The 26,974-nt window shown below is 37.2% G+C and overlaps 1 protein-coding gene across 7 annotated transcripts in view; it reads right to left on the bottom strand.

Annotated features, from left to right (window-relative positions):
- mak (male germ cell associated kinase) overlaps positions 1–26,974 on the bottom strand; it is a 39,239-nt gene that overhangs the window by 5,570 nt on the left and 6,695 nt on the right. For 2 of the 7 annotated variants that reach the window (XM_008114982.3, XM_008114983.3), the window contains exons 2-14: positions 21,188–21,470; positions 20,532–20,586; positions 18,851–18,972; positions 18,128–18,207; positions 17,362–17,494; positions 17,112–17,283; positions 13,819–13,986; positions 12,947–13,282; positions 12,050–12,240; positions 10,072–10,202; positions 6,667–6,786; positions 6,265–6,339; positions 2,590–2,715 (exon numbers count right to left, since the gene is read on the bottom strand). In XM_008114982.3, coding sequence (XP_008113189.1) covers positions 2,590–2,715; positions 6,265–6,339; positions 6,667–6,786; positions 10,072–10,202; positions 12,050–12,240; positions 12,947–13,282; positions 13,819–13,986; positions 17,112–17,283; positions 17,362–17,494; positions 18,128–18,207; positions 18,851–18,972; positions 20,532–20,586; positions 21,188–21,288 — 1,810 coding nt within the window. In that variant the 5' untranslated portion in view covers positions 21,289–21,470. Of the gene's footprint in view, positions 1–379; positions 473–2,589; positions 2,716–3,702; positions 4,189–6,264; positions 6,340–6,666; positions 6,787–10,071; positions 10,203–12,049; positions 12,241–12,946; positions 13,283–13,818; positions 13,987–17,111; positions 17,284–17,361; positions 17,495–18,127; positions 18,208–18,850; positions 18,973–20,531; positions 20,587–21,187; positions 21,471–24,975; positions 25,074–26,974 lie in introns of those variants that run through there. The other 5 variants (XM_008114984.3, XM_008114985.3, XM_016995162.2 and 2 more) reach the window with 4 other exon arrangements.

Below are 26,974 nucleotides of genomic sequence, written 5' to 3' on the forward strand. Positions count from 1 at the left end.
CAGAGAGCAAAATGTACAAAATCTGTCAGAAAAAAACTAATTGGCACATCTAGTAATGAATCACGTTTTGCATTTCTGAAATTTGTGGAACCACTAATATACTACATTTCAAAAATGGTGAATGCAGGCTTCTGTAATATGTTATGTTGGAGAAATGGAGAGGTGACTGACTGGATATGGTGTTGGTCAAATAATATGTTTTGTAGATTCTAGGCCAAAACATTAAACGAGTGAGCTTTACTGAGACAAATCTTTTAACAGCCCTCCTTTGGAGTTTGTAATTGCAGGCATGTTTTTTCCCTTGTTGCAAAAATCAAGCACCAAGAAAAATAAGGAAATGGGCCCTTTCACCCAATATGGGTGCCCCTAGATTTCCTACCTCAAGACTGCTCTGCCCACACCCTGGGTCCGCTCTCTCTCTCTAAAAAGCCACTTCCACATCCCTTATATCCAGGTGGAGACAACGAGCCACCTGCAATAGTGATTCAGTAAAACATACAGTTTCTGACACAACTATCATCTTCCCAAACTTGAGAGTTTCTATTAAGTATTGCGAGCTTACTCCTCTGGACATGTAAGCTACTGTCAAAGTAAAAAAAAACATTTATATGTAGGTAATTATGAAGACTATAACATAAAATCTTCATTTTATATCACATATTAATCATTTCCTTGTGATGAAGAGGTGGCTAAGAGATTAAGGCACTGAAAAGTAAATCAAGAACTTGCCAACTGTTAATTTTACTTTAGGGGCTGCAACTTGATCAGAAGGTAGCAAATTTATCATATTGTGAAAAACTTCATTTCTTAATCCCTGCATATTAAAGTGACTTTAAAAGCCACAGCTACAGAGGCTGACTGAGGAACTAGAAGCCTATAGATGAAAAGTTTGGTCTTAAGTGGTCAAAACTGTATGCACTGGTATAGTCTACACACTTACTAGTAGGTACCTGACCACCTAAATTCTTGAATACACCCACCCCAAAATGGGCTGCTATGCCAGATGTGGAGCCCAACCTCTATTCTCAGTGGTCCACATCACTAGGTTGAGGAACATCTGGAGGATTTCCAAGGAAAAAGGCACAGGGAACACACTAGGCCCATGGTCTACACAATTTCCATTCCTGATCTTCCCGGGTATCTCTTCTGATTTTATCTAATCTACTGTTTTTATTCTTTCAATACTATTGCCAGTCAACTGTACAATGGAAAAAAATCAGGCATATACAATTCATCACAGAAGTTACACACTCACTCATAGACAAATGCCAATGCAAAATTATACTGTACAAAATATGTAAAAGAACTTTGACACAAAAAGTCAAAGTTAAGGCAGTGTAGTGCTGGAATTTATTATTCATAAAAGACATATTCCTTGTTACACAAAGTTCAAGGACATAATTTTGTCAGTTCTTAGATTTTTTTGATTTTTTTTTCGTGTCAGGAGCAACTGGAATTGCTTCTGGAGTGAGAGAATTGGCCGTCTGCAAGGATGTTGCCCAGGGGACGCCCGGATGTTTTGATGTTTTTACCATCCTTGTGGGAGGCTTCTCTCATGTCCCCGCATGGAGCTGGAGCTGATAGAGGGAGCTCATCCACACTCTCCCCAGGTGGGATTCGAACCTGGCAGCTTTCAGGTCAGCAACCCAACCTTCAAGTCACTTAGTCCACTACGCCATCTGGGGGCTCCAGTTCTTAGATAATGAGACGACTTTTTAGGCTAATCCAAAAGTAGTTCTTAGATAATGAGACGACTTTTTAGGCTAATCCATGTTTAGTCCCAACTGTACAAAACTATTCAATTCATGGAATTCACAAAAGAGTTGGGCCACTAAGTTCCAATTAATTCAATGGATTACTCTAGTCAGGACTAAAAAATTAATATATCCAATTATATGGATATTAAGAAAAGACAACAGCTTTATAGTTACATTACTGCTGTTAGAACTGAAGTTCCCAATGATTAACTCCTCTGATATAAATGTCAGTAACAGAAGGCATACTCATCTTTTACATTAGTTGAACATCTGTCCTCATCTCATAAGAGACAAAGTATCATTATATAAGGGCTATCCAGAAAGTTTTGGATTTTTAAAAGGACAAAGTATAGGATAAATCATTTACCATATGCAGCTGAAAAGCACATTCCAATACTACAATCTCATGTAACCCCCACTGAAATCTAGGCACGTTTCATATAGACAAATGAGTTTGAAAAGGTCTGCCCCAGTAAATTTGCCGCCTCTCTCCTCCGTTTCCAACAATGGGTGCGTGGCTGGCAGCTCAGCGTTTTGGCTACGCTGCAGGAAGGGAGAAGGGGGAAGAGCTGAGGACACAAGCAGGGAATTTACTGGAGCAGTACTTTTCAAACTCATTTATCTATATGAAACGTGCATAAATTTCAATGGGGATTACATGAGATTGTAGTATTGGAATGTGTCTTTCAGCTGCATATGGTAAATGATTTATCCTATACTTCATCCTTTTTAAAATCCAAAACGTAACCTACTTTCTGGATAGCCCTCGTAGATGGGACTCAATTTCTTTCACAATTACTAAGATATATATGAGACTGTAAAAGAAGCTTACCTGTGGCTGACGGACCAAGAGGTGCTAGTTGTATCCTTTGACCAGCTGAACCAACCTCTTTTTTATGGAAAGAAGGAATGTATCCCATAGGGCCATTGTAAGCAGCACCTGCAAAGCCAGGATTTCCTGTTGACAAACACAAAGTTGTTCTCAGGGGATGTTTTGTACAACTATCCTTTGCTTTGCCAATATCTGAATTATCATTTCAAAATACTATGAATTGAGCAAAGACATCCTGAGATATAGCCACTGGTCAGAATTTTACAGGTTTGCTTATATTTCTACTGCATACAAGACAGTATATCAGAAATATGTTAACTGTGTGTAGAAATTTTTATTCATTATGGAAAAAAGACATTCAGTCTTCCGTCTCCAGTACAGCACTTTTTAGTAGAGAGATTTACCACCAAAATACGAATTTGATCAGAATATTATCCCTAACATAAAATGAAATTAAACCAACAAATGAGGAAATGCTTTTGTAGAGTGTTACATGAAAACAAAAGAATTTGAACTACAAAAACCCTGTGTATTGAAACATTTTATTCAAGTCTCGATGTCTAACCAATTCATTTTAAAGTGCTATAGGAATTTTTAAAAAACAACCTGACATGCAGCTCATACTGGCAAGAAGAAGCACTAAGTAAAGATTCAAGGCAAGAGACATAATTCTTCACCCAATCTCTCCATACTGAACTTTTTGCTCACCTAATTCCTCCCAACAGGTCTGGTGTTATCATACCATCCCTGAACGTTTTACTACCAGTATTAGAAAAAATGTTCTGGTTTTAGAGGCAGCCTATAGAGAGCCCATCACTAACACTGTTCTTTTAATAGTCTTATCTTGAACACTACAGAAGTCTCAGGGAAGACTGAGTAATATATATAATCTTTAGTTGTCACTTTATGTCTTTACCTCATGTGTCCTTTTTTGATCGGTAATGTATGCGTATGTACAGAAAAAAAACTGATTTACCAGTGTGTTTCCAGAATGATCAGCTAGGTTTTGTGGAAAAGTGGTCAATTTGTGGTCGAAGGCCATGGGTAGCTGCAAGTAGTATACCCCAGTCCAATTATAAACCACACCCATGTAATTAAATAACAACACACAAGTACAAACATATGTTTAATAGAAAATACATTTAGTATGATTTACATATTGTCTCTTCTCTCTTACTTCTTCTCTCAGGACCGTCCTAAAATCTAAAGTAAAAAATGGCAGAATGATTTTTTTACAAGAACAATTTATGTATAGAGATTGAAATTCTTAAATATATTTCTTTTATCAAGATGTTTAGAACAGAGTGTACAGGAGAAAAATATAATTTGATTGTATATCCTACAAATAAATGCTGGAAAATATACAGCAAGAGATGGCTAATTGAAAACCCAGATTACCCATCTAACCAACTTTATCTATGAAAGTCCTTTTAAAAGTCATTCAAATTCTGCGAGTACACCCACATTATTCACTATATCATGCACTAATTAAGTCATCTGAATCTTTATACATTGGAGAAAAAAAGAAAAATTGATGATTTTCTCTAAGAGATGTAGAAGAGTATCCCGTTGAAGATGGATCATTGCCATCACTGAATTCTAGACAAAAATACAAAATAGAGAAAAGTATGTAAGTAAAGCAAAGAACAGATAAAATAACAATAGTAAAAAAAATTAATGAAATAAATTTCAAACCTCAAAATAATGAAAAACATGAATTCCTTACCTAAGTACTCTGATCCCATGGTCATGCATGGCTTCCAGGTCTTCATAGAGTCTCACAGTACGACTTGCTTATTTTTTGCAATATTGTCAGAAGTGCGAGGGAAGCTTTTTCATCTAAATTATTAAATATTCCTCACACAAGAAAAAAGCATCCACTAGCCATTTGAAGCAGGATATGGAACAACTTGGATGTTGAAAGAAGTAGGTGATATGGCAGTGATACATCTTCAGGAAGAACTACAACAGCAAGTATGTGTAGGGATGCAGCATGCATAGACATACAATAGCTAATGCTATGTCACACTTTCACATGGACAGAAGGAAGAAACCTGTTTGAAACCAGATGGAGCATGTTCTACTTCATGATTATTTGGTAACTATGTTAGAAATTCAAAGAATATGGATACTTCTCAGCATCGTGTAAGGTTAGGGTTTTTTTTTGTGTGTGTGTGTGTGTGTGTCAGGAGCAACCGGAGTTGCTTCTGGAGTGAGAGAATTGGCCGTCTGCAAGGACGTTGCCCAGGGGACGCCCGGATGTTTTGATGTTTTTACCATCCTTGTGGGAGGCTTCTCTCATGTCCCCGCATGGAGCTGGAGCTGATAGAGGGAGCTCATCCACACTCTCTCCGGGTGGGATTCGAACCTGGCAGCTTTCAGGTCAGCAACCCAACCTTCAAGTCACTTAGTCCACTACGCCATCTGGGGGCTCCGTAAGGTTAGGTAAGGTTAGGTACAGATAAAGGTTTTCCCCTGACGTTAAGTCCAGTTATGTCTGACTCTGGGGGTTGGTGCTCATCTCCATTTCTAAGCCGAAGAGCCGGTGTTGTCCGTACACACCTCCAAGGTCATGTGGCCGGCATGACTGCATGGAACGCCGTTACCTTCCCGCCGGAGCGGTACCTATTGATCTACTCACATTTGCATGTTTTCGAACTGCTAGGTTGGCAGGTTAAATGGATACAAAGTAAGAAATATGTCCCAAAGTATGGCACCCCAAACATTTTGCAACAAGTCCTGTGATTCCTCAGCATTGGCTACAGTGGCTCCATCCAGTCCAGTAGCATCTGAAGGGTCACAGCCTTCCACCTCTGTTTTATACAGTCATTAACTATATGTCTGGTTTATCTAAGGTAAAACTCAATGAACTCATAGAGACTGACTTTGAGCAGACATGTATATGATTATACTATGACTAGTAAGCTATGCATACTATTTTCCAAAGAAAAATAGTTCATAAATCCATCTCCTATCTCAGTCAAAGGATTTTAACTTCTGTTTGCCCTGTACCTTCACCAATCTAAATATCTGCATACATAGGCAATTTCTATTCTTGCTTGACAAGTACTACTTGAATTACTATTCAGCCCAGAAATATTTTTTTCTGGGCTTGAGGCACACTCTGCTTCAGGTTGCAGGGCATGGGTTGATGTGAGGAGTTGAATTGAGTTGTTCTTTCATGGGGGGAAGACTGTTAAAGACCCTATGAAGACTTCTTGAGGCACACTATGCTTCAGGTTGCAGGGCATGGGCTGATGTGAGGAGTTGAGTTGAGTTGTCCTTTTAAGGGGGAAGACTGTTGAAGACCCTATGAAGCCTTCTTGAGGAACACTCTGCTTCATGCTGCAGGGCATGGGCTGATGTGAGGGGCTGAGTTGTCCTTTTAGGGGGGAAGACTGTTGAAGACCCTATGAAGCCTTCTAGCTCTAGGAATCTCTTCCATGAAAGGAGATTCCTTGATCATGCATGAAAACACCTTCAGCACAAATACGATTTTCTGTGTACCTCAGAGTTGACTGAAATCATAATATATTATAATGCTAAATACTGGTGCCTTTTCAAAATAAAAAAACCCTAAAAATGAAATCAACATGTATAATTTAAATACTAGAAGAAGAAAAAACTAAGCCTACAAAAGATTAAGTTCTGCCAAACATAATTACTGTGAATTACCTTTTGGGTCCTCTAATTTTTCATTCACTCTTTCTTTGCATGACAGTTTTTCAATTGGTTTAATTAAGTTTTCTTCTTCAGAGGTAGCATTAAACAGATAAGAGGAAAGAAAAGGATGAAAATGAACACTTTAGGAAGACAGAATGAATTGATCAAATGAATGGAAAATGTAAAATACATAAAAAAGCAAACAAGCAAACCAGGAAATAAAGCACAGGCAAGTGAGCCCATAAAATGCCTCTTTGACGTGCAGGAGCCAAGATCTGTGATGAGGAATTGAGATCCAGGCTATCAAATTATATGTATCTTGGGTCTATTAAGACCACATCCATTGGGAAACAAGGTGAGTATTGTAAAGCTGAAGTTGACGTATTAATCTTACAAAGATGTTATATTGATTACCTGCATTGATTCGACTAAAAGACAGACCTCCTATTGGTTTTGAAAGCAAGGGGTTGTTCCAGCTACCATGGGAACCTTCTTTATTAGCTGCTCCTGAGGAAACATTCTTGGGGTTTACACCTTAGAAAAATGATTATTGAAAGTTTAGTATATAACTTTTACTTTAAGGCATAAACTATCAAGAGTACTTAGTGCCCATCTACACTGTAGAATTAATACAGTTTGAAATTACTTTAACTGCCATGGTTAAATGATATGATATTCTGGGAGTTGTAGTCTGGAGAGGCTCTTTGGCAGAGAATATACTTTGTAAAGCTACAATTCCCGTGATCCCACTGCATTAAACCATGGCAGTTAAAATGATGTCAAACTGTATTAATTCCACAGTGTAGAGGCACTCTTAAGAGTCACTATATACTATCCAACATTTTATACCAAACACTGTAAGCAAGGACCATCTAATATTAATAAACATAGTACTGCCTATTAAAATGGTTCCATTTTGTAAAACAATTTTTGGAGTTGGAAGATGTTGAAAAAAGTGCAAACTCTTGATTGCATTCCAGGTTCCAGCTCTAAAGAGAATACTGTATACACTAAAAATTAATACGGAACTTGCATGTAAATTATGTTTTAGAACACTGGTTGCCAACCTTTTTCTAGTTGTGACCTCATTTTATAAAGTGACCTGCGGCATTGATACATTAAAAATAAGAGACTTGCAACCCCAATACATTAAAATTAGAGCTTTTGGTAGTGCTACAGTGATTACTATGCTGTCTGGACCTTACAGCACTGCTCAGCTTGTGGTTGATTGCTCTTGGCTGGCTGCGTGGCTGGCCAAAGAAGGGAAATAACGTGATGTACTGGGCATCAGACTCCTGGAAGTGGGATCATTCTGCTTGTGTTGAGATATGGTTTATTATATTTTGCACAATTCACTGGTATAGAAGAACAAACATTGCTGCCTACAAGAAACAAGACTAGGCAGTGTACATGTATCTCTAAGAAATGACCAATCACAAACCGAGCAGCACACGCATTCTGTAGAGCCAGTCACCAAACTGTGCATGAACCTGGATCTCACAATAAGCTAACCTGATGAATGAAAGATTGTTACATGTTTACACAAACAAGTCTCTGTGGAGGATGCAATGATGTGATTGTTTCCCTTTTTAGAATTTTCATAGCTCACCACTGCCTGGTGGCCTCACAGAAAACCCTTTGCCATTTGGAGCCACAACCCATTGTTTGAAACCACTGTTTTAAAGGATAAACAAATATTTTATCTATGAAGTACAAATATTATCGTTAACCCAAGTGGCAATAGCTCTCTAAGGTTTTCCTCATTCCACTATTTAAGTTATTTTTCTTTCAAAACCCCTAGAGATGCCAAGAACTGAACCAAAGACATTTTGCATAAAAGGAATGTGCTTTCACCCTAATTATGATCACAGTCCTTAGACCTATTTTAACATGCTCAAAAGGTTTTTCATTTTTTTAGCCAGCAGGCCCTTGTGTCCAACTGCACCTCCAATTGATAGTTCTCTGAGCATCAGATTCAATAAACTAGGTAGAGTGGATCTCTGCTGGTTGGAAAGCATAAACAGCTATGCAAATAAGGTACACATAAGAAACTAGACACATAGTTCCCTAACTGGCACCAACAACATTCATGCTGCAGGAGCTTTGTCCTTGAGTTTCACAACCTTCATTAATAATGAAAAACAAATCATATAAAATACTAACTGTGCCCAGCCATGTGTTGCTGTGGTGAAGTGTAGTGGTATGGGAAATAAAGTATTGAGGAATTGGTGGTACAGTAGAGTCTCACTAATCCAAGCCTCACTTATCCAAGCCTCTGGATAATCCAAGCCATTTTTGTAGTCAATGTTTTCAAAATATCGTGATATTTTGGTGCTAAATTCGTAAATACAGTAATTACAACATAACATTACTGCGTATTGAACTACTTTTTCTGTCAAATTTGTTGTAAAACATGATGTTTTGGTACTTAACTTGTAAAATCATAACCTAATTTGATGTTTAATAGGCTTTTCCTTAATCCCTCCTTATTATTCAAGATATTCGCTTATCCAAGCTTCTGCCGGCCCGTTTAGCTTGGATAAGTGAGACTCTACTGTAGTTAGTATATGTTATTTCCTAAAGCTTATGAATATAAAATATTTCTGATTGTTCCTTTTTTGTCTGCTGGAGACAAGTATGAATGCTGCAGTCAGCCAGAATGATTAGCATGTAATGGCCTTTCAGCTTCAAAGCCTGGCTGCTTCCTCCCTGGGGGAATCTTTTGTTGGGAGGTGTTAGTTGGCCCTGATTGTTTCATGTCTGGAATTTCCATTTTCAGAGTGTTGTTCTTTATTTATTGACCTGATTTTAGAGTTTTTTAAGTACTTGGAACCAGATTGTGTTCATTTTCATGGTTTACAGCAACACAATAATAATAACGGCTCTGATAATACACACTACTTTTCTCCCTCCTCAGCTTCCCACCTGGGGGAATTCATTGTTGGGAGGTATTAGCTGGCCCTGATTGTTTCCTGTCTGGAATTCCTGTTTTCAAAGTCTTGTTCTTTATTTACTGTCATGATTTTAGAGATTATATTGTTCTGTTTTATTATACCACAGTAATTTTTATATATTATACTTATAATCTTATATTATTTGCTTTGAACTGGGTTATAGGAGGCCCCTTCTACATAACTGTAAAAAAATCCACATTGAACTGGATTACATGGCAGTGTGGACTCAAGATAATCCAGCTCAAAGCAAATACTGTGGATTATCTGCCTAGGCATTCTGGGTTATATAACTGTGTGGAAGGACCTTGAATCTACACTGCCATATAATCCAGTTCAAATCAGATAATCTGTATTTTATAGGCAGTGTGGAAGAAGCCTAAGTGAACCCTCAGCCATTGTGACTGAGGGAGTTGCTAGGACACGGAGTGAGGCCTAAAGGGGGCAGTGCCTACACTTCTGACTGACAGCCAGGAGAGAACGGCTCTTCCTTGTCCTCTGTAATTTGGACTTTATTTTTCTAGGTTTTTATTGAAAGACATTTCAATATTTTATTATATTTTATTTTATTTCCATTATTTGAAATGTATTTGCTGTACCAATGCTTTTGACACGAAATAAATAAATTGAAAGACAGATTGGATCTGCTATGTCTTTTGTGGCTAAATGTGGTGTGATTTTTTCAGTGGTTTTGTTGTTTACTCCATGGGAAAAACACACATTACATTTTTATATATATAGATAATATTTACTCTTCTGTCCTATGAACATATGTAGAAACAGGTAGAAATGTCTTCTATGTGCAATTACTTCATTAACTAAACAAATATGCATTAAGCAATTAAAAGCATTGGAACTGGTCACTTACCAGGTAGGTATCTTGACTGTTTTAAGTAGTACTGTTTTGCTGATGTTGTTGATATTCCAGAATCATTTCTCTTCAGAACCCTGTTTTCTCCTCCTGAGTGGCCAGAGCTGGGGGACCTGGACTCAGAAACACTGAAATTTAAGATAACAATATCAATTAGCCTTGAACCAGAACAACTGAGTTTTCTACTACTCCAATTATCAGTGAATGAGGAGCTAAGACAGACATCTACAATGTAAGGATGCACAGGTGTCAAGATGTTCAGTGGGAACAATCCACAATGTTCTATTTACATAAAAACCACTTATGTGTCATCATGATTCAAAATGGCATATGCAAGAAGTCATTCCACACACCTGCCTGCAATCAATAGTCATGATGAACTGGGTCTCAGACTGCTGCAACTCCATTAGCTCTAACCTCTGGCCATTATACCTTCTGGTGTTGGGAACTTGTGACCAACAATATCTGGATGGCTAGTGGCTTGTCACCCCTGGGTCTAAGTAACTGATGTTTCAACAATCTAATGTTTCCTGCATGCACATCCTAGGCTCTTCCTATCACCATAAGAAAAGAAAATGGCCAAACAACCAATAATTGCCTTGAAATCTTCCATGAATGGCAATTATCCTTTAAAATAAGCGGCATACTCTCCTTTGCCTTATTTGGCTTGCAACCAGTCTTGAAAAAGCTTTACAAAGGCAAAAGGGGATTTTCAACCTCTTCCTTCTTTGTTATGGAGGTGAATGCAACTGTGGGAGGCCTTCTGGTCAAAGATTAGCTCCCAGAGCTTGTCCACTTCTAATATAAATAAGGTGTTTATTGTGTGGTAAAATGGGTCAGTGTCCTGTGAGACTGCACGTGGCAAACTGTATGACTAGATGTCTCACATTCCACAAACACAATTAGATAACTTTCTACACAAAGAAATATAGTGAAAGCTAGCCTGGTCTTCACACACATCTGACATACTGCTATATGTAGCTCCTGTGTTCTGTTTGAGAAAGCACTCACTTTCAAGATTTGGATCTTGCAGAGATGGAATCCAGGAAAAAATTTACTCTGTAATTACCTTTGTCTCAAAAGTTTTCATATTTTTCTATCATGAAATGTAGCACTGATGCACAAACAACTCTTCTGCTGGCTCTTTGTTAATACAATTACCTCCATTTGCAGTATCAAGCAATAAAATGTGGTTGCTTACATTTTCTGTGAGTTCATTGCATATTACCCAAGAGACTTCCTTTTAAAAGGAATGAAGGAAAGGACGAGGCACACCTCATTCAAATGCCCACATGTTTTGGCTTATATCTAAGGTGTAAATGAGCCACTACAAGTGTTTAATGATTATCACAACCATATCAGAATTAGATAAAGGCAAAGAACAGATGGGGATATGCTGCAAAAATAACCTCAGCAAATTTGATACACATCTACACACAACAAGTTGTTACATATTCCGTGCTACGGTGCATAAACAGGTACAATTCTAGTGTAATGTCAATCCACTAACTTATTAAAAACCTAATTTATCACTGAACATTACATTCCTTCAACAAAAGAAGAGTACACTTTAAAAGATTTACAAATATCTTACATCATATGCAAGGATTTTCTAATAGATAAAAAAGTGATCAGTATATTAAAAAGTTCATTAGAAAATAGCAACCAGTAAAATAGGGAGCTCTGTGGTGAACACTAATTTTTTTAAAAAAGTAATCAGGCAGGATTGAAAAAAAGAAGGAAAACTTATTATTTCCTTATTTACTCTCCCTGCATTAAACAGAACAAAGAATTTAGGCTTTAGTCTAGGACCTTCCAATACAGTGAAGGAGAATGCATGGGCAGGAAAGCATCCATTATTTTAAAGACTCTCAAAACATATGTTCACATTAAAATATATATAAAAATATTTCATGCATGTGAAATGTAAATGTCAAGAACGAATTAAAAAGTTATAAAGAATATAATGTCTTACCTAAAAAGAGATTCTTTTGTTTTCTTTTCATGTAATAAAGCAATGCTGGGCTTCTTAGAATATGAAATTCCAAATTCTGAATCATCAAAATCATCCCAACTATCCATGGTCTTTAACATAGTCTGACCCCATCGACGCCGACAGCTTTTCAAGCCCACTCCACCATTTGAGGGTCCTGTGACCACTGGCTTCTGTTTTATTACATTAAAAAAGCTACATTTATCTTTGACATTTCATAGATTTTGTATTACAAATGTACACTGAAAATGTAATGGAAAGCAGAAGTCCTTTTAATTGCTGATATCAAGCTTAGCAAGGACTAGAGAAATGGTTCTCAACCTGTGGGTCCCCAGGTGTTTTGGCCTACAAATCCCAGAAATCCCAGCCAGTTTACCAGCTGTTACAATTTCTGGGAGTTGAAGGCCAAAACATCTGGGGACCCACATATTAAGAACCACTGGACTAGAGAATGGGATGATAGACAGGGAATACAAAAGGAAAATTAAAAAGTAAGACCTGGGGGGGGGGGGGGGGGGGAGACATGACTGAAAATTGAGAGTGCAGAAATATTCTTAAAACCCAACTCCCACAAAGGAGGATGAGTGAGCAATGGCATATGCTAGAGATTGTAAAGGGAAAGATCTGTGACAAGAGATTTGAAAAAAGGAAATGGCATATCAAAGAAAAATAATTAAGATTAAGGAAAGTGACTGTTAAAGAATATGGGGGAGGTTTAAAAAGTAGTAACTGACTTCAAATCTTAACTAAAATGTGTTTCTATCATTAATATAGCCACCTTGAAGAAATAAAAATGAGAAACTGGACTCAAAACATCATGAATGGAGCATTCCTGGTATAGCAGATCTTTTATTTGATTGCTACTTTGTGACAACTTACTGATGTTGAGTTTTTATTGATGGCAGGAAGGAATGACTGTGGCTGTGGCTGTTTTGGTGGTTGCTGATTGTTTGCATTCTGTGGCAGCTGAATTGCCTGGAGGGGATGTTGGCTATTCTTTGACAGACACTGCAGTGGAAATGTTTCAGGTTCATCTGATGAAGGTTGGGATTCTGGTTTCGATACAGGTTCTAGTTTTGCTACAGTGTCTATCTTGGGTAGACATGGCTTTAGCTCTGCAGGTTGAGATGACTTGGGATGAGAGGGCTTCTGATCCAGATATTGTGGAGGTGGTCCTAAAACCTGTCCCACTTGGAAGTAAGGATACTTCAGTGCCTGAAGAAAAAGGGAACATTATTAGTTGAAATCCAGCCCATACTGCTTCTAGTTATCTAGTGCAAGAATTCAGAAACATCTCCACAAGGAAATGAACCTAGCAAAATACATTTTTGTGTGTCTTTAATTTGTTTCTGGCCTATGGAAAACCAAAGATTTTCATGGCAAGATTTGTTCAGAAGAGGTTTTCTAATGCCATCCCCTGAGGCTGAGAGGAGTATGACTTGCTCAGAGTCACTCTATGGGTTTCCATGATTAAATGGGGATACAAACCCTAGTCTCCAATTGTAGTCCAACACTCAAGCCACTACATCATGCTGGTTCTAGCGTATGTACTTAGTTATGTTTTGTATATTGTGTATGTAAATTGACCTAGAAGAATCTTGACAACCACTTCCTTCTAGGTTGGACAGACTTTAATTTAGGAGTCACAATGAATCTTACAAAATATGCATAAATAATATCTGAATAGTTTCGTCATGATATCAAGATGGTAGAAGCAAAGCCTTCAGACTAATATTATAAGGCTTATATACCTGACTTGCAGTAGGTCGTTTCTTTGGATCCCAGTTCAGCATATCACTCATAAATTGTATTGCTTCATTGCTAGCATTTGGAATGAGAGTTTTTAGGTTCAGGGGAACACACTGAGGGAAACGGAAATTCATTGCCGCAGCAAGTTGGTATCCTTCTGGCCAATCACTCTGTTAAAAAAGAATAACATAAAAGTAATCATTAAGATAATAATATAAACTTATTCATTCCGTTATTGAAAATCGGGTTAAAATTGAGGCTTTTAGGCTGCTGTTCTTAAGTAAACAGTCAATGTTCGTTGTGTTATATGGCAGAGAAATCTGCTGTAGACAACAAGCAGTAACCTTGAGCAAAGGTAACATTTCAACTTTGTGAGCAGATTTATAAATGATTTTAGATTTGTTTAAAATTTAAACTTGCACAAGCTTGTTAGTGCCTCTGAAAGTTTGAGAAAAGAAGCTTTATTTATGAGTGTTTTTATCAGGTTACATCTCAAAATAAAATTCATTGTTTTAAAGCATATATGGACAACCATAGGCTACATGCAAACCAATCAAATAGTAGATAGTGCCTTATCTACTGTTTCCCTCCATTGTAGTGGAGAAAGAGTCTCAGCGAGCCAGTGCAAGCAACATAATTAAACTGACTTTGGTATCACAGTTGATACAGCTCCAATGGATGTAACCTTGGCTCCTGCTTGTCCAGTATAGATGGATACTTTTCAATTTGTGCAGTCTGAGGATGTGGACAGGATCCTTGGAAAGGTGAGGGACACCACATGTGCTCTAGACCCCTGCCCTTCCTGACTCATAAAATAGGCCAGAACAGGGCTGGTGGAGTGGGGTCAGGGAAGTGATTAATACCTCCTTCCATCAGGGCAGGGTCTTTATAGGCCTCAAGGAGGTTGTGGTGACCTCTTCTAAATAAATCTTCTCTAGATCCCACTGTCCTTGACAACTATAGGCCAATCTCCCATCTCCCATTTCAGGACAAGGTACTGGAGTACATGGTGGCTTATTAATTCCAAGGGTTCCTGGATGAAGCAGATTATCTAGATCCATTTCAGTCTGGTTTTAGGTCTGGTTATGAGACATAAACAGCTTTGGTCACTGTAGTGGATGACCAACACAAAGAATTTGACAGGTAGAGTGTATCTCTGTTGGTTCTCCTGGACCTTTCAGATGCTTTCGAAGGGTCCAAGAGAAAGGTTGACTGTGGTATCCTTCTGAATCACCTTTCTGAGATGAGGCTTGGAGGTACTGTTCTTCAGTGGCTCCATTCCTTCCTGGAGGGATGTTCTCAGAAGATGGTACTGGGGGACTTCTGTTTGACTCCTTGGCCACTGCCTGTGGGGTCCCCTAGGTCCCCGTTTTGTCCCCCATGCTGTTTAACATACATATGAACCTCCAGTTTTGGAGTATGGTACTGCCAATAGGCTGATAACACCCAACTATATTGCTCCTTTCCACCTAATTCCAAGGAAACTGTTCCTGCGGCAAACTGGTGCCTGGCAGCTGTAATAGATTGGATGCAGGAAAACAAATCTGAAAAGTGATCAGACACTTCAGTTGGTTCAAAAAGCAGCAGACAAACCACTAACTAGGGCTAGCTATATGGAGTGGTCAACTCCTCTGTTGCAACAGCTCCACTGACTGCTAACACGTTCCCGGGAAAAATTTAAAGTGCTGGTTTTGACCTACAAAGCCCTACATGGCTCTGGTCCAGGTTATCTGAAGGACCATATCTCTTTTTATGAACCGGGTAGAGATCTACGATCTGCTGAAGAGCCCCTTCTATCTGTCCTACCTCCCACTCAAGTGTGTTTGGTGGGAGCATGGGAAATTCATTTTCAGTGGCTGCTCCTAGGATGTGGAACCCCCTTCCATGAGAAACCAGAATGGCACCATCACTGCTACCCTTCCGCAGGCAAGTTTACCTACCATTTGGAGAAAGACAAGGTGCATGCTGCTGGGGAGTGATTGGGGTGTGTGTGTGTTTTAAAATGTATTTTAATTGTATTTATTATATTTTAATTGTATTTTAACTTGATCTACACAGCACTTTTTAATTTGCTTTGTTTTAAATGGGGACCAAAGTGTGTGGTTGCTGGCTGCCTTTAGTCCCCACAGAGAGGGAGAGAAAGGCAGAGTATAAATAAAGTAAATAAATACATAATAATAATAGCAATAATAATAGCTATAATAATAATAATAATAATAATAATAATAATAATAATAATAATAATAATAATATCATCATTAAACAAAATACAAAATTCAGCACAGAAGAAAAGTGATGATGTTGGAAAGCTTGTAATCTATACATTGCCATTAGACAATAAAGATACTGCTGTTTTATGGATTTTGTTGTATTTTGCTGTATGTCCAATACAGCTACTCTTGAATAGGTTTTAAGCGAGATCATTGTTTCCCTGCTGCTACCACCTTCATGTGGGTTTTTAGTAAGATAAACTGAGGGAAAAGTAAGTCCGTGCCCTGGAGTGCAACTGACTGTAGAATTAATGTATTTTGACACCACTCTAACTGCTATAGAATCCTGGGAACTGTAGTTTTACAAAGTCAATAGTCTTCTTTGCCAAAGAGTGCAGGTGTCTCACCAAACTACAACTCCCATGATTCCATAGCATTGAGCCAGGGCAATTAAAGTGGTGTCAAACGGCATTAATTCTAATGTAAATGTACCTCTGGCCACACTCAACAGCTCACTCACATGGCCCGCATATTACCAACAGAAATGCCAGTCACCCCTATTTGAAGGACTACTTTCCTATTTATGGTTAGTTTATTCAAAATAACAAGATAAATAATGTATATCTCAAAAGGACAAATATCTGTGAAAGATGTAATCTTACACAACATGCCTTAAATACAAAATTATGCATTAGCTCTTTCACAGAATGACATATTTAAAGTCATCTGTCTTTTCATGTAATAGTGAAGCTAGTCTCATAAACTATGTCCAAATTGCTGTATGTTTTTAACTTGCTGTATCTTTTCTGTTGTATTGGAAACCACCCTGAGTCTCTTGAGGAGATAGGGCGATATACAAATAAAATTTTATTTATTTATTATAAACTATAGCATTAAAAGTTATTTGTTTCAAAGGAAATAGTCTTACAATAGGAAAAACCTCAAATTCTTTTAATAAAATCCTAATTAGTTTTCAAAGTGAAATAAAATAAAACTGATAAGCAGTATAAAAACAGAAAGTCCCTACTAGTATCCATGCATTTTACTTCCCGCAAGCAGAATAGTATATTTTCAAAACAGCCAACCTTCTTCGGTGTTCCTAACACTTGACAAATCTTGAAGATTTCATCAACTTCACTTGTTCCCGGAAAAAGTGGCCTTAGTGTGTACAGTTCAGCCATGATGCTGCCGACAGCCCATATGTCAATAGGAGAACTATAAACGGAAGATCTCAACAAAACCTCAGGTGCACGATACCTATGGTGGTGAAGAGAAATAGCTGAATACATTTGTGCAGATGAGACAATTTACGACCCTACTGAATAATACACTCACCATCTAGTAGAAACATAATCAGTGTATGGAGGTTGAGATCTCAGTTCTCTAGCTAGTCCAAAATCAGCTATTTTAACAAGTTCTGGGCCCATGCAGAGAAGGTTTTCAGGTTTCATATCTCGGTGGAAAAATCCTTTGGAAACATACCAGGAAACAAAGAAAGAAAGAAAATGAATGAACAAAGAAACAGAAGATCACTGTGTAAATTCTATCTCAAAAAGGGAATGGACCTGAATGTCTATCACTAAAATACACTTTTATTTTGCTTTAAAATTAAATATAGATTTTAGAATACCTTGATTTGTGGCACATTGGATATTTATGCAAGCTTACGAACTGGAGAGACTTTAAAGCATGCATTATTACATGACTAAAATCTAGGCCTGCCAACTGGCAGAATAATTTTAATTAGATAACTGTTTTAAAAATAGTTAACATAAGGGTACCTGTTGAAGTACCTAGTGAGACAGTTAAAGTTCAAATTAATGAGCCAAAGTCGACAAATCATTATAAGAAAAAAAAAGATGAAATAGTCAGACTTGAGAAGTAAAAAAACCCTCTTTCAGAACAAGCATACAAAAAAGCAGAGAAAGAATTGCTAACTCAGATGCTGCTATAATTTAATTACAAATACACAATACTTTTCTTTCAGGGCTTGAAGTATCTTTTAGTTAGTATTTTTCCAGTTACAAATAAATCTTTCTCATCACCTACACTCACTTCTCTTTGTAGAAAAAAAAAAAAATCAGAGTAGCAGGAAACTTACCATGTTTGTGTATAAAAGCTAAGCCTTGTAATATCTGATACATAATGTTCCTGATGACAGACTCCGGGAACAATTTATTTCTGTGAGTAAATAAATTAATCACATCAACACATTTGATAACATTAAAATTTTCTCTGTCTAGGAAGCAGGGTTTTTTTTAGTTAAAACAAATAAGAGATCTTAATAGTTTGATATAAAGAGACAGTATTTAATATTAATATTTGTTCTTGAGAATTCAGATCCCATTTTGCAACCTAACGGTGCCAAAATGGTTAACAATAATTAAAACCTAGTGTAAATCACAGCATAGTTCATAACTGTGACAAATTTTAATTGGCAGATATATTTTTATGACAGCAATATTCAAGGTTTTCCATTTTTCCTATGACAGATAAATAGGAATCACATTTCCAATTCAACTCCCTTCTAAAACCACAAATGGAAAACCAAAACAAACATGAGTAATATAATTGCTTTTCTCAGGAGAAAATAAGTGAGCAAAATTAAGATGCTTTATATCAAAATAAGAACAAGTGGGATTAGTACAAATGACACAATTGCTTCAGGGTTTTTGACATTCTATTCAAATTCTGATATTTCTACATTATTCTAATATCAATTGTTTTTCCTTGATAAAAATTAAGAAGAATTAAGAAGAACTCAAAAATGTCAGACAAATGTTATGAAACATGATGCAGTACTAGGTATTAAAAGCATACATACCTATCTTTCATTAGCTGATAGAGATTTTCCTTCATATATTCGAAGACAAAATAAAGGTGGTCATTTTCTCGAATAACTTCTTTCAGCTTTATCACATTAGCATGATTAAGTTTTTTCAGAGACTGCAAGACATCAAAATGAATTATTTTGGTGCTGTATTTGATCCTAAAGCAGAATAGAAGTCAGCAATCTGGAATTAAATCGACCCCCAGTTTCACCATATAGAAAATAGGGTTCAGAGCAAATACATTAAGAAGGCTCAACATGAGGCTACTTGCCTCTCCTAAATGTAAATAAATCTCTTTACTTTTAGAATTTAAACCACAAATAAAATCTAACCTGCTACTGGAAAAATATGAAAAGGTCCATTTAGCTCCACACATGGCTATCATAAAACTGTAAACCCGCTCTGTCAATCATTATGTTTTTTGTTAATGAAACAGGAGTCCTGTTTGCCCAGCTTAGGTAAAGGTAAACGTTTTCCTCTGACATTAAGTCTAGTGGTGTCCGACTATGGGGGGGAGGGGGTTGGTGCTAATCTCCATTTCTAAGCTGAAGAGCCAGCGTTGTCCGAAGACACCTCCAAGGTCATGTGGCCGGCATGTTTTCAAACTGCTAGGTTGGCAGAAGCTGGGGCTAACAGCGGGAGTTCACGCTCCCCGGATTTGAACTGCTGACCTTTTGCCCAGCTTACATTACCCTAAATTAAAGTATTGTAATCAGATTTTAGACATGATTTTTATAACTGTTGTACCTTCTGAGCTATCCAATATTTCTGTGCAATGTCTTCCTAATTTCTGCAAAATTCCCTCTGATCTATTTTAAACGAACAAGAAAAAGTTTGCACTTAGCAAGCAAGTTTGCACTTCTAAGGTGAGGTATGGGTAACTCAGGGCCCTTCCACACAGCCATAGAATATCAAGGCAGATAATCCACAATATCTGCTTTGAAGTGGGTTATCTGAGTCCACACCGTCACATAATCCAGCTCAAAGCAGATAATGTGGGATTTTATACAGTTGTGTAGAAAGGGCCCCGGTCTTCATTAACTTACTTTATAGCATACACCACAGTAAGACCCATTCTACACTGTCATATAAAATCCAGATTATCTGCTTTGAGCTGGATTATATGGCAGTGTAGACTAATATAATCCAGGTCAAAGCAAATAATGTGGATAATCTGGCCATGTAGAAGGTGCTTAAGTACGAGAGCACCACAGCTAAATTCCAGCAAAACACTAGCAGAATGAAATCCTTACTAATGCAGTATGTATATTTCTGTGGAGGAAAAAATCTATACAATATATCATCAATGCCCTAATTTTGAAAGCGTACAACTTCTAGCACAATTGCTTTGGACTAACACAACAACATTGCTAGGTAAATATAATTCAAAAATGACCTGCAAACAACTTCTACTGCCCCAAAGATCGCTCCTTCAACAGTCTACCATTATTTCAGTACCAGCAATAAAATGGGAGGTTCAATTTGGAAGATCATGATGTATAGCACAAAACCACAAGCACAAAATCTCTGAACAAATCTGCCAAGAAAACCCTGTGATAAGGTCGTCTTAGGGTCACCACAAGAAAATTACTTGAAGGCACACAGTAACAGCAAAAAATAAGGTACCAAATCAAGGGGTTTCAGATATAACCCTTATCTCAAAACTGGCATTACCTTGACTTCCCTCAAATTCATACATTCATCCCAAGAGTAGAACTTTCTTTTCATTCTGAAATAAAAAAACAGAAGAAATCCTACTTCAAATAACAGGGGAAACACAAACAGAAAACAAAAAAGGGGAGCAACATCATTACTTAAGGTAAGTTTAAATTTTAAATTTGATTTAATTAATTTCAAGACAAATTACTAAGTCTAAATTGTAAACATGACAATAATGGAAAGTGGGAATGACAGTCCATTAATTTCAGGAAGTCAATACCTTGTCCACTACTAGCATTTTGAGTCCTGAGGTTACAGTTCATTCAGCCAGAGGAAGTCTCCCAAGCACATTAAATGATCAACCATCTCAACATATTTTACTCAGGCATCAATGTGGGGAAAAACAGACTTGAATTATGCAACATGGGTTACCAAGAATCTAATTACACAAAATTTCTATATGGCTTAAAGAGCACAATAAGACTGCTCTTTTCTCATTAATATTACTGTATTAAAGTTTCTCAAACATCAATCACACTGGATATAGACACATACTTACCTAGTACTTCTATATAAATGCTATGCTGACCACAGTAGGGCTTACTTCTGAATAGATATGTACAGACCACACTATGAAGCATTAAAAAGGATGGTGATTTAACAAAGCTTACTTTTTGATGGCCACAAGCTCCCCGGATTCATTGCTCTTCCCCATTAGCACACTGCCATAAGTTCCATCCCCAAGTTGCTTCATTGTTGTGTAGCGATTCATTTTGTAATAGCAGCCCAGCCAAATTCTAAATAATGTTGAAATTGTAATTTTCCTGAATGTGCTGTTACATGAGTGAGTAGTCTGTCATAGTAGTTGCTTAAGTCATCAGTCTTCTTTCCCAGTATTACAACTGCTATATCCGGAAATAACGTAGTAGTAATGCTGCCATTCTTACAGACATCCTGAAAAACAATGCAAATATTTTTTAAATTATATTTTATGAAAAAATACATTGACACAAAACAGCAATCTAAAGTCATGTTTTCTTAGTATAAAAATAAGTATGCAAATGAAATGTATCTAAACTAACTTTATACAACTTATTACAGAAATAAATAGCGCATCAAGATAAACTTCATTCCTAGCATCAAAATTCCCTCTGCAATCTTTGGACCAACTAGGGTGTTTGTTTTTTTTAAAAAAAATGGAAACTCTAATGATTGCTTTTAAGTGCTCAGATTGGCCAATGAATGAAATATCTAGATGCTCAAATGTTCTCTACCCTGTAGGTAAAAAACCCCCCACAAAAGGCTATTAATGAAGCAGTGACCAATCTCATTATGGTTTCTATACATTATAGACCAACAGCTAACCACTGCTGTTCATGCAATATGTCAGATCAAAAATGAATTCTGACAAATATCTCACAAACGTACAAACATTTCTGTTAGAATGAGCTTGCATCAAACAAACAGAAATACTTCTGTTTTTTGATGTGTGCAAAGTAATTTGCACAGGACTGCATCATTAGGATAAATCAAGATTTAATTCCAGTCCGTTGATACATGGGTCTATTCTACTTTGAATTAGCAAGTGAATTTAGGCTTTCAACAAGTATTGTAACCCCATTTTGAGGGAATAAGTTGCACTGAACACCACAAGACTTGCATGTGAATGAATCTGCATAGGTTGACTAACCGTTATTTCCAAAATAGCTGAATAGTGTGCCCCTATATTTGTAGGTTTCCGTTTTTGAAGTAAAACTCCTAAGCTTGTTTGACGCTGTCTTTATGATGCCAGTTTCCAGACTAACAATAGCAGTACACAACATGCATGAAATGTTCCAAATAAGTCACTCTACAAGATGCTTTAAACAAGGAAAGTGATTTTCTGGGACTACTGATACATATGAAACATTATGTGTGACCTGACTAGGGTGTTTCCTCTTGACTGCTTCTTGTGTTATATCTAACAGTGAAAACTGCAAACACAGAAACTTGGACTTAGCTATAACTGAGCTACAGGAAACAAGTATTAGATGAAATTGATTAGGTAGCATGGTGTTCAAATGAGAAAACAGAAGATTACATACAAATGTGTGAATATTTGAATGACATACATGTAGCTGTGCATAGAGCATGGGGTAAAGCATGATGGTTTTGCTGCTACTGCTATTATTATCTGATGACCTAACAGAGCGTTCAGGGTAAATGTTAAAAGAGATTATTATTATTATTATTATTATTAATAATAATAATAATAATAATAATTGTTACCGGCCTCTCCTCAAGACAGGTAACAACATAGTTAAAACATATAATCATTGTAAGCACTCCATAAAATAAACATATTAAAACATATTTCTATAACATACATATTAAAATATTCAGAAAAAAAATGAAAACATAGGACAAAAGTTTAAATTTTATGATTAAAACTGACTGAGTAGATATATAACAGATAAGGACGAAAGGAAACAGCTATTCTGTTTACTGAACCTATTCAACTTTCTCCCAGTAATAAATAAATATATATATATATATATATATATATATATATATATATATATATATTTTAAAGCCAATTACTATCAACCCAGAGAATATGGTGCAGCTTCCTCTCCTGAGTCATACCTAGACCAAGGATATAAATATATGACATCACATTCCCCTGGGAGCAACCTGCTGGAAGGGAGGAAAAATCCTATTGTAAACAACAGATTGTTCTTTATTGGTGAGGACATGCTACCAGTAATCTCCTCAAGCAGGATTAAGGAAGGATTAAAGGAGAGGACAGATAGAGGACAAATTGCCATACTCAATTGATTTTAACAGTATTTGAAAAGTTGCAGGAAAAAATAGCCAATGAATAAAAATAACACTCACTGAACTGATATGCTGTAATGTTATTCTTTCAAACACAAGTTTAAACAAACGATAATTTCTAGTATGGCAGCAATAATAACATAGTTGAAACAAAGTCTGCAAAAAACAGTGATATGCATACATATTTTCCCCTAGAACTGAGTGACAACAACTTCCAGCACAAAACCTCTTAGTACAAAGCCCTTCAGAATTGCATAGACTATCAGAACAATACTAAGGCCAGCAGGCATCTTAAGTTGTCAGTCAGTACTTACTAAGCATCCACGAGCAACGTTAGTATAAAATTACAATAAAAAACTCACCATATAAATACAGTAGAGTCACACTTATCCAACATAAACGGGCCGGCAGAATGTTGGATAAGCAAATATATTGGATAATAAGGAGGGATTAAGGAAAAGCCTATTAAACATCAAATTAGGTTATGATTTTACAAATTAAGCACCAAAACATCATGTTTAACAACAAATTTGACAGAAAAACTAGTTCAATACTCAGTAATGTTATGTTGTAATTACTGTATTTAAGAATTTAGCACCAAAGTATCACGATATATTGAAAACAGTGACTACAAAAATGCATTGGATAATCCAGAATGTTGGATAAGTGAGACTCTACTGTACATCCCCTCATTATGGACAACAGAAAAATTACAAAGAAATATAATCCTTCAAAATGTGAAATGACTTGTGTAAATGATTACAATAAAGCAAATGAAACGGCATAGAGTGTTTGTCAATCTAAAAATACAACCAAATAACATGATTTTTTATTTATGTCTCTTGTTAAACACACATTCAAAATTAAAACATAGCAAATTCTTAAAGACCCAATTTAGTCCAATGATTTGTGAAGACATTAGACATACAGTACCATTATTAAAAGCCAGGTTTTTAAAAGGCAATAGGAGTGTTAGAAAAACATGGGAAAAAGTATGACACTTTCCCCCAAACTGTTTACGATTTCATGCTCTTGGCATTGCTGAGCTAATCAAAGGAAGTGACATTATTTAGGATGCTTACTAGGCACTTCTTCTTGCTAACTAAGGACTACTGTAGAAAAAGTATGAAACCAGGCTTTAAATGCTGCATACAAAACAGCAAATTGTGCATTATGGAATTGCTGTAAGCACAGCTTTATGAATGTGGTGTCACAAAGTTTCTCCTAAAAGCGTAAGAGAAGGAGAAATAATGGACTTTGTGTGATTTTTAAAGACCAGTAGAGTGAATGGTAATACAGTAGAGTCTCACTTATCCAAAATAAACGGGCCGGCAGAATGTTGGATAAGCGAATATGTTGGATAATAAGGAGGGATTAAGGAAAAACCTATTAAACATCAAATTACATTATGATTTTACAAATTAAGCACCAAAAATCATGTTTTACAACAAATTTGACAGAAAAAGCAGTTCAATATACAGCAATGTTATGTAGCAATTACTTTATTTACGAATTTAGCACCAAAACATCACAATGTATTGAAAAGATTGACTACAAAAACATTGACTACTAAAAGGCAGATTGCACTGGATAATCCAGATAAGTGAATGTTGGATAAGTGAGACTCTACTGTATGTATTACCGTAAAGATGCCTTTCATCCCTCATTGTGTAGGTCAGTATTACACAAACTGACAGCTTCTGAACAGGTGCCAATCTGCAAGACATCTGCTGCTGGTCCCTGGTGAGTTTCCAAGAAAGAAAGAATCAAATATAGAAAACTAGCTTTGCCCGGCTACGCGTTGCTGTGGTTTATGGGAATTATTTGTTGGACAGGTGGAATAGGAGTGAATAGTCTTGGAGCGTGAAAGTGTGGCCGTTGGAGTGGTTGGAGTAGGAGCATGAATGAAAGAGGCGGTTTGAAGCCTGGGTAGTTCCTTAGTAGGGAAAGCCTTGTTTGGCCAGAATGGTAGTGAATAGGTTTGTAGGTTAAAATCCTGGTCGCTTTGTATATAGGGTATTCTTGATAAGTCAGGTTGAATGGGACAGAGTAGTGTTGTGGTTTTAGAGTTTGGGGGTTTTTTATGTAGGGGAAATGTTGGTGTGGTTGAAAAGTATTGAATAGGTTTGATGGTTGTAAGTGTGGGCGGTTTGTACGTTGCGGAATCCTTGGTTGGGTAGTTTGAAGAGGAATTAATAGTGTCGGTGTGGGAGGTTTGAATGGTGGAATTAGCCACCTCGATTAGTATTTAATGGCCTTGGAGGTTCAAAGGGTGTTTGTTTTCTGTGTGGAGGATTCGTTTGTTGGGAAGTGTTAGCTGGTCCTGATTGTTTCGTTTGTGGAATTACCCATTTTCCTGCTTTCGAGTGTTGTTGTTTATTTATTCTCGTGGTTTTAGATATGATATTGTTATGTATTATTATATCACAGTAACTGTTATATATTATACTAGCTTTGCCCTATGCTTTCAGAGTGTTGCACTTTATTTATTGTCCTGATTTTAGATATTATATTGTTCTGTATTATTATATCACAGTAATTATTACATATTATATTTATAATCTTATATGCTTAGAACTGGATTATATGAGGCCCCTTCTTCACAGCTGTATAAAATGCACAATGAAGTGGATTATATGGCAGTGTGGAGTCCAGATAATCCAGTTCAAAACAGATAATATAAGATTATAAATGGGTTATATAGCTGTGTGGAAGGGCCTTGAGTCTACACTGCCATATAATCCAGTCCAAATCTGATAATCTGTATTTTATAGGCAGTGTGGAAGAGGCCTAAGTGAGGCCTAACTCTGCCTGTCCCCTGGGCTGAGTGGGTTGCTAGGAGACCAAGTGGGTGGAGCTTAGCCTTCTAACTGTCAGCAATTGGATAAAAACAATTATTCCTCTCCCTCTAATTAGGACTTTCTTTTTCTTTTTGTTGTATGAACGTAGAGGCATGGATGAGGGGTTGTGCTGCCAAGTTTAGTGTTTCTGGGATGTGTAGTTTTGTTGTTTTGTCCTAGGCCGAAATTTCATTACCCTTTTATATAGAGAGATTGATAATGTTATATTAGGTGGTTAGAATTGGATTATATGAGGTCGGTTGTGGCAGGGGTTTGAGTGTAGACTGTCAGATAATGTAGTTTAAATCCGATAATCTGTATTTTCTAGGTAGTATGGATGAGGGGTAAATGGAGTTTGCCTGTGCCCTGGAATAAAGGCGTGGGGTAACTTGGGCCCTCCCTCCAGGTGGTTTGGATTTCAACTGCTAGGATTCCTAACACCCTTTCCTTTTCTCCCTCAAACGCTTAAGCTGTTAGGAATGGTGGGAGTTGAAGTTGAAAATACTTGAAGGGAGGGCTCAAGTCTGGGTGAAGAATACGTGGTCGAGGTCCTCGGGGTAGATGGCGGAGTACCTGCTGTTGGAGAGGGCCATCATGTGGAAGGAGGAGGGGAAGGAGACGGGATGGTTGTACTGGGCCAGCATCATCATGTCCAGCTGTCCAAAGTACAGGATGTAGCAGGGCCCGGTCGGCGCGGGTGGAGGCGGTTTTGTGGTCGAAGGAGAGGGCGGTAGTGGCGTGGAGGGCATGGTAGGGGAGGGTGCCTTGGGTGAGGGAGGGCGACTTGGCCTGGTGTGCAGG

Source organism: Anolis carolinensis, chromosome 4 (genome assembly GCF_035594765.1).
Source record: "Anolis carolinensis isolate JA03-04 chromosome 4, rAnoCar3.1.pri, whole genome shotgun sequence".
Taxonomy (NCBI): Eukaryota; Metazoa; Chordata; class Lepidosauria; order Squamata; family Dactyloidae; genus Anolis; species Anolis carolinensis.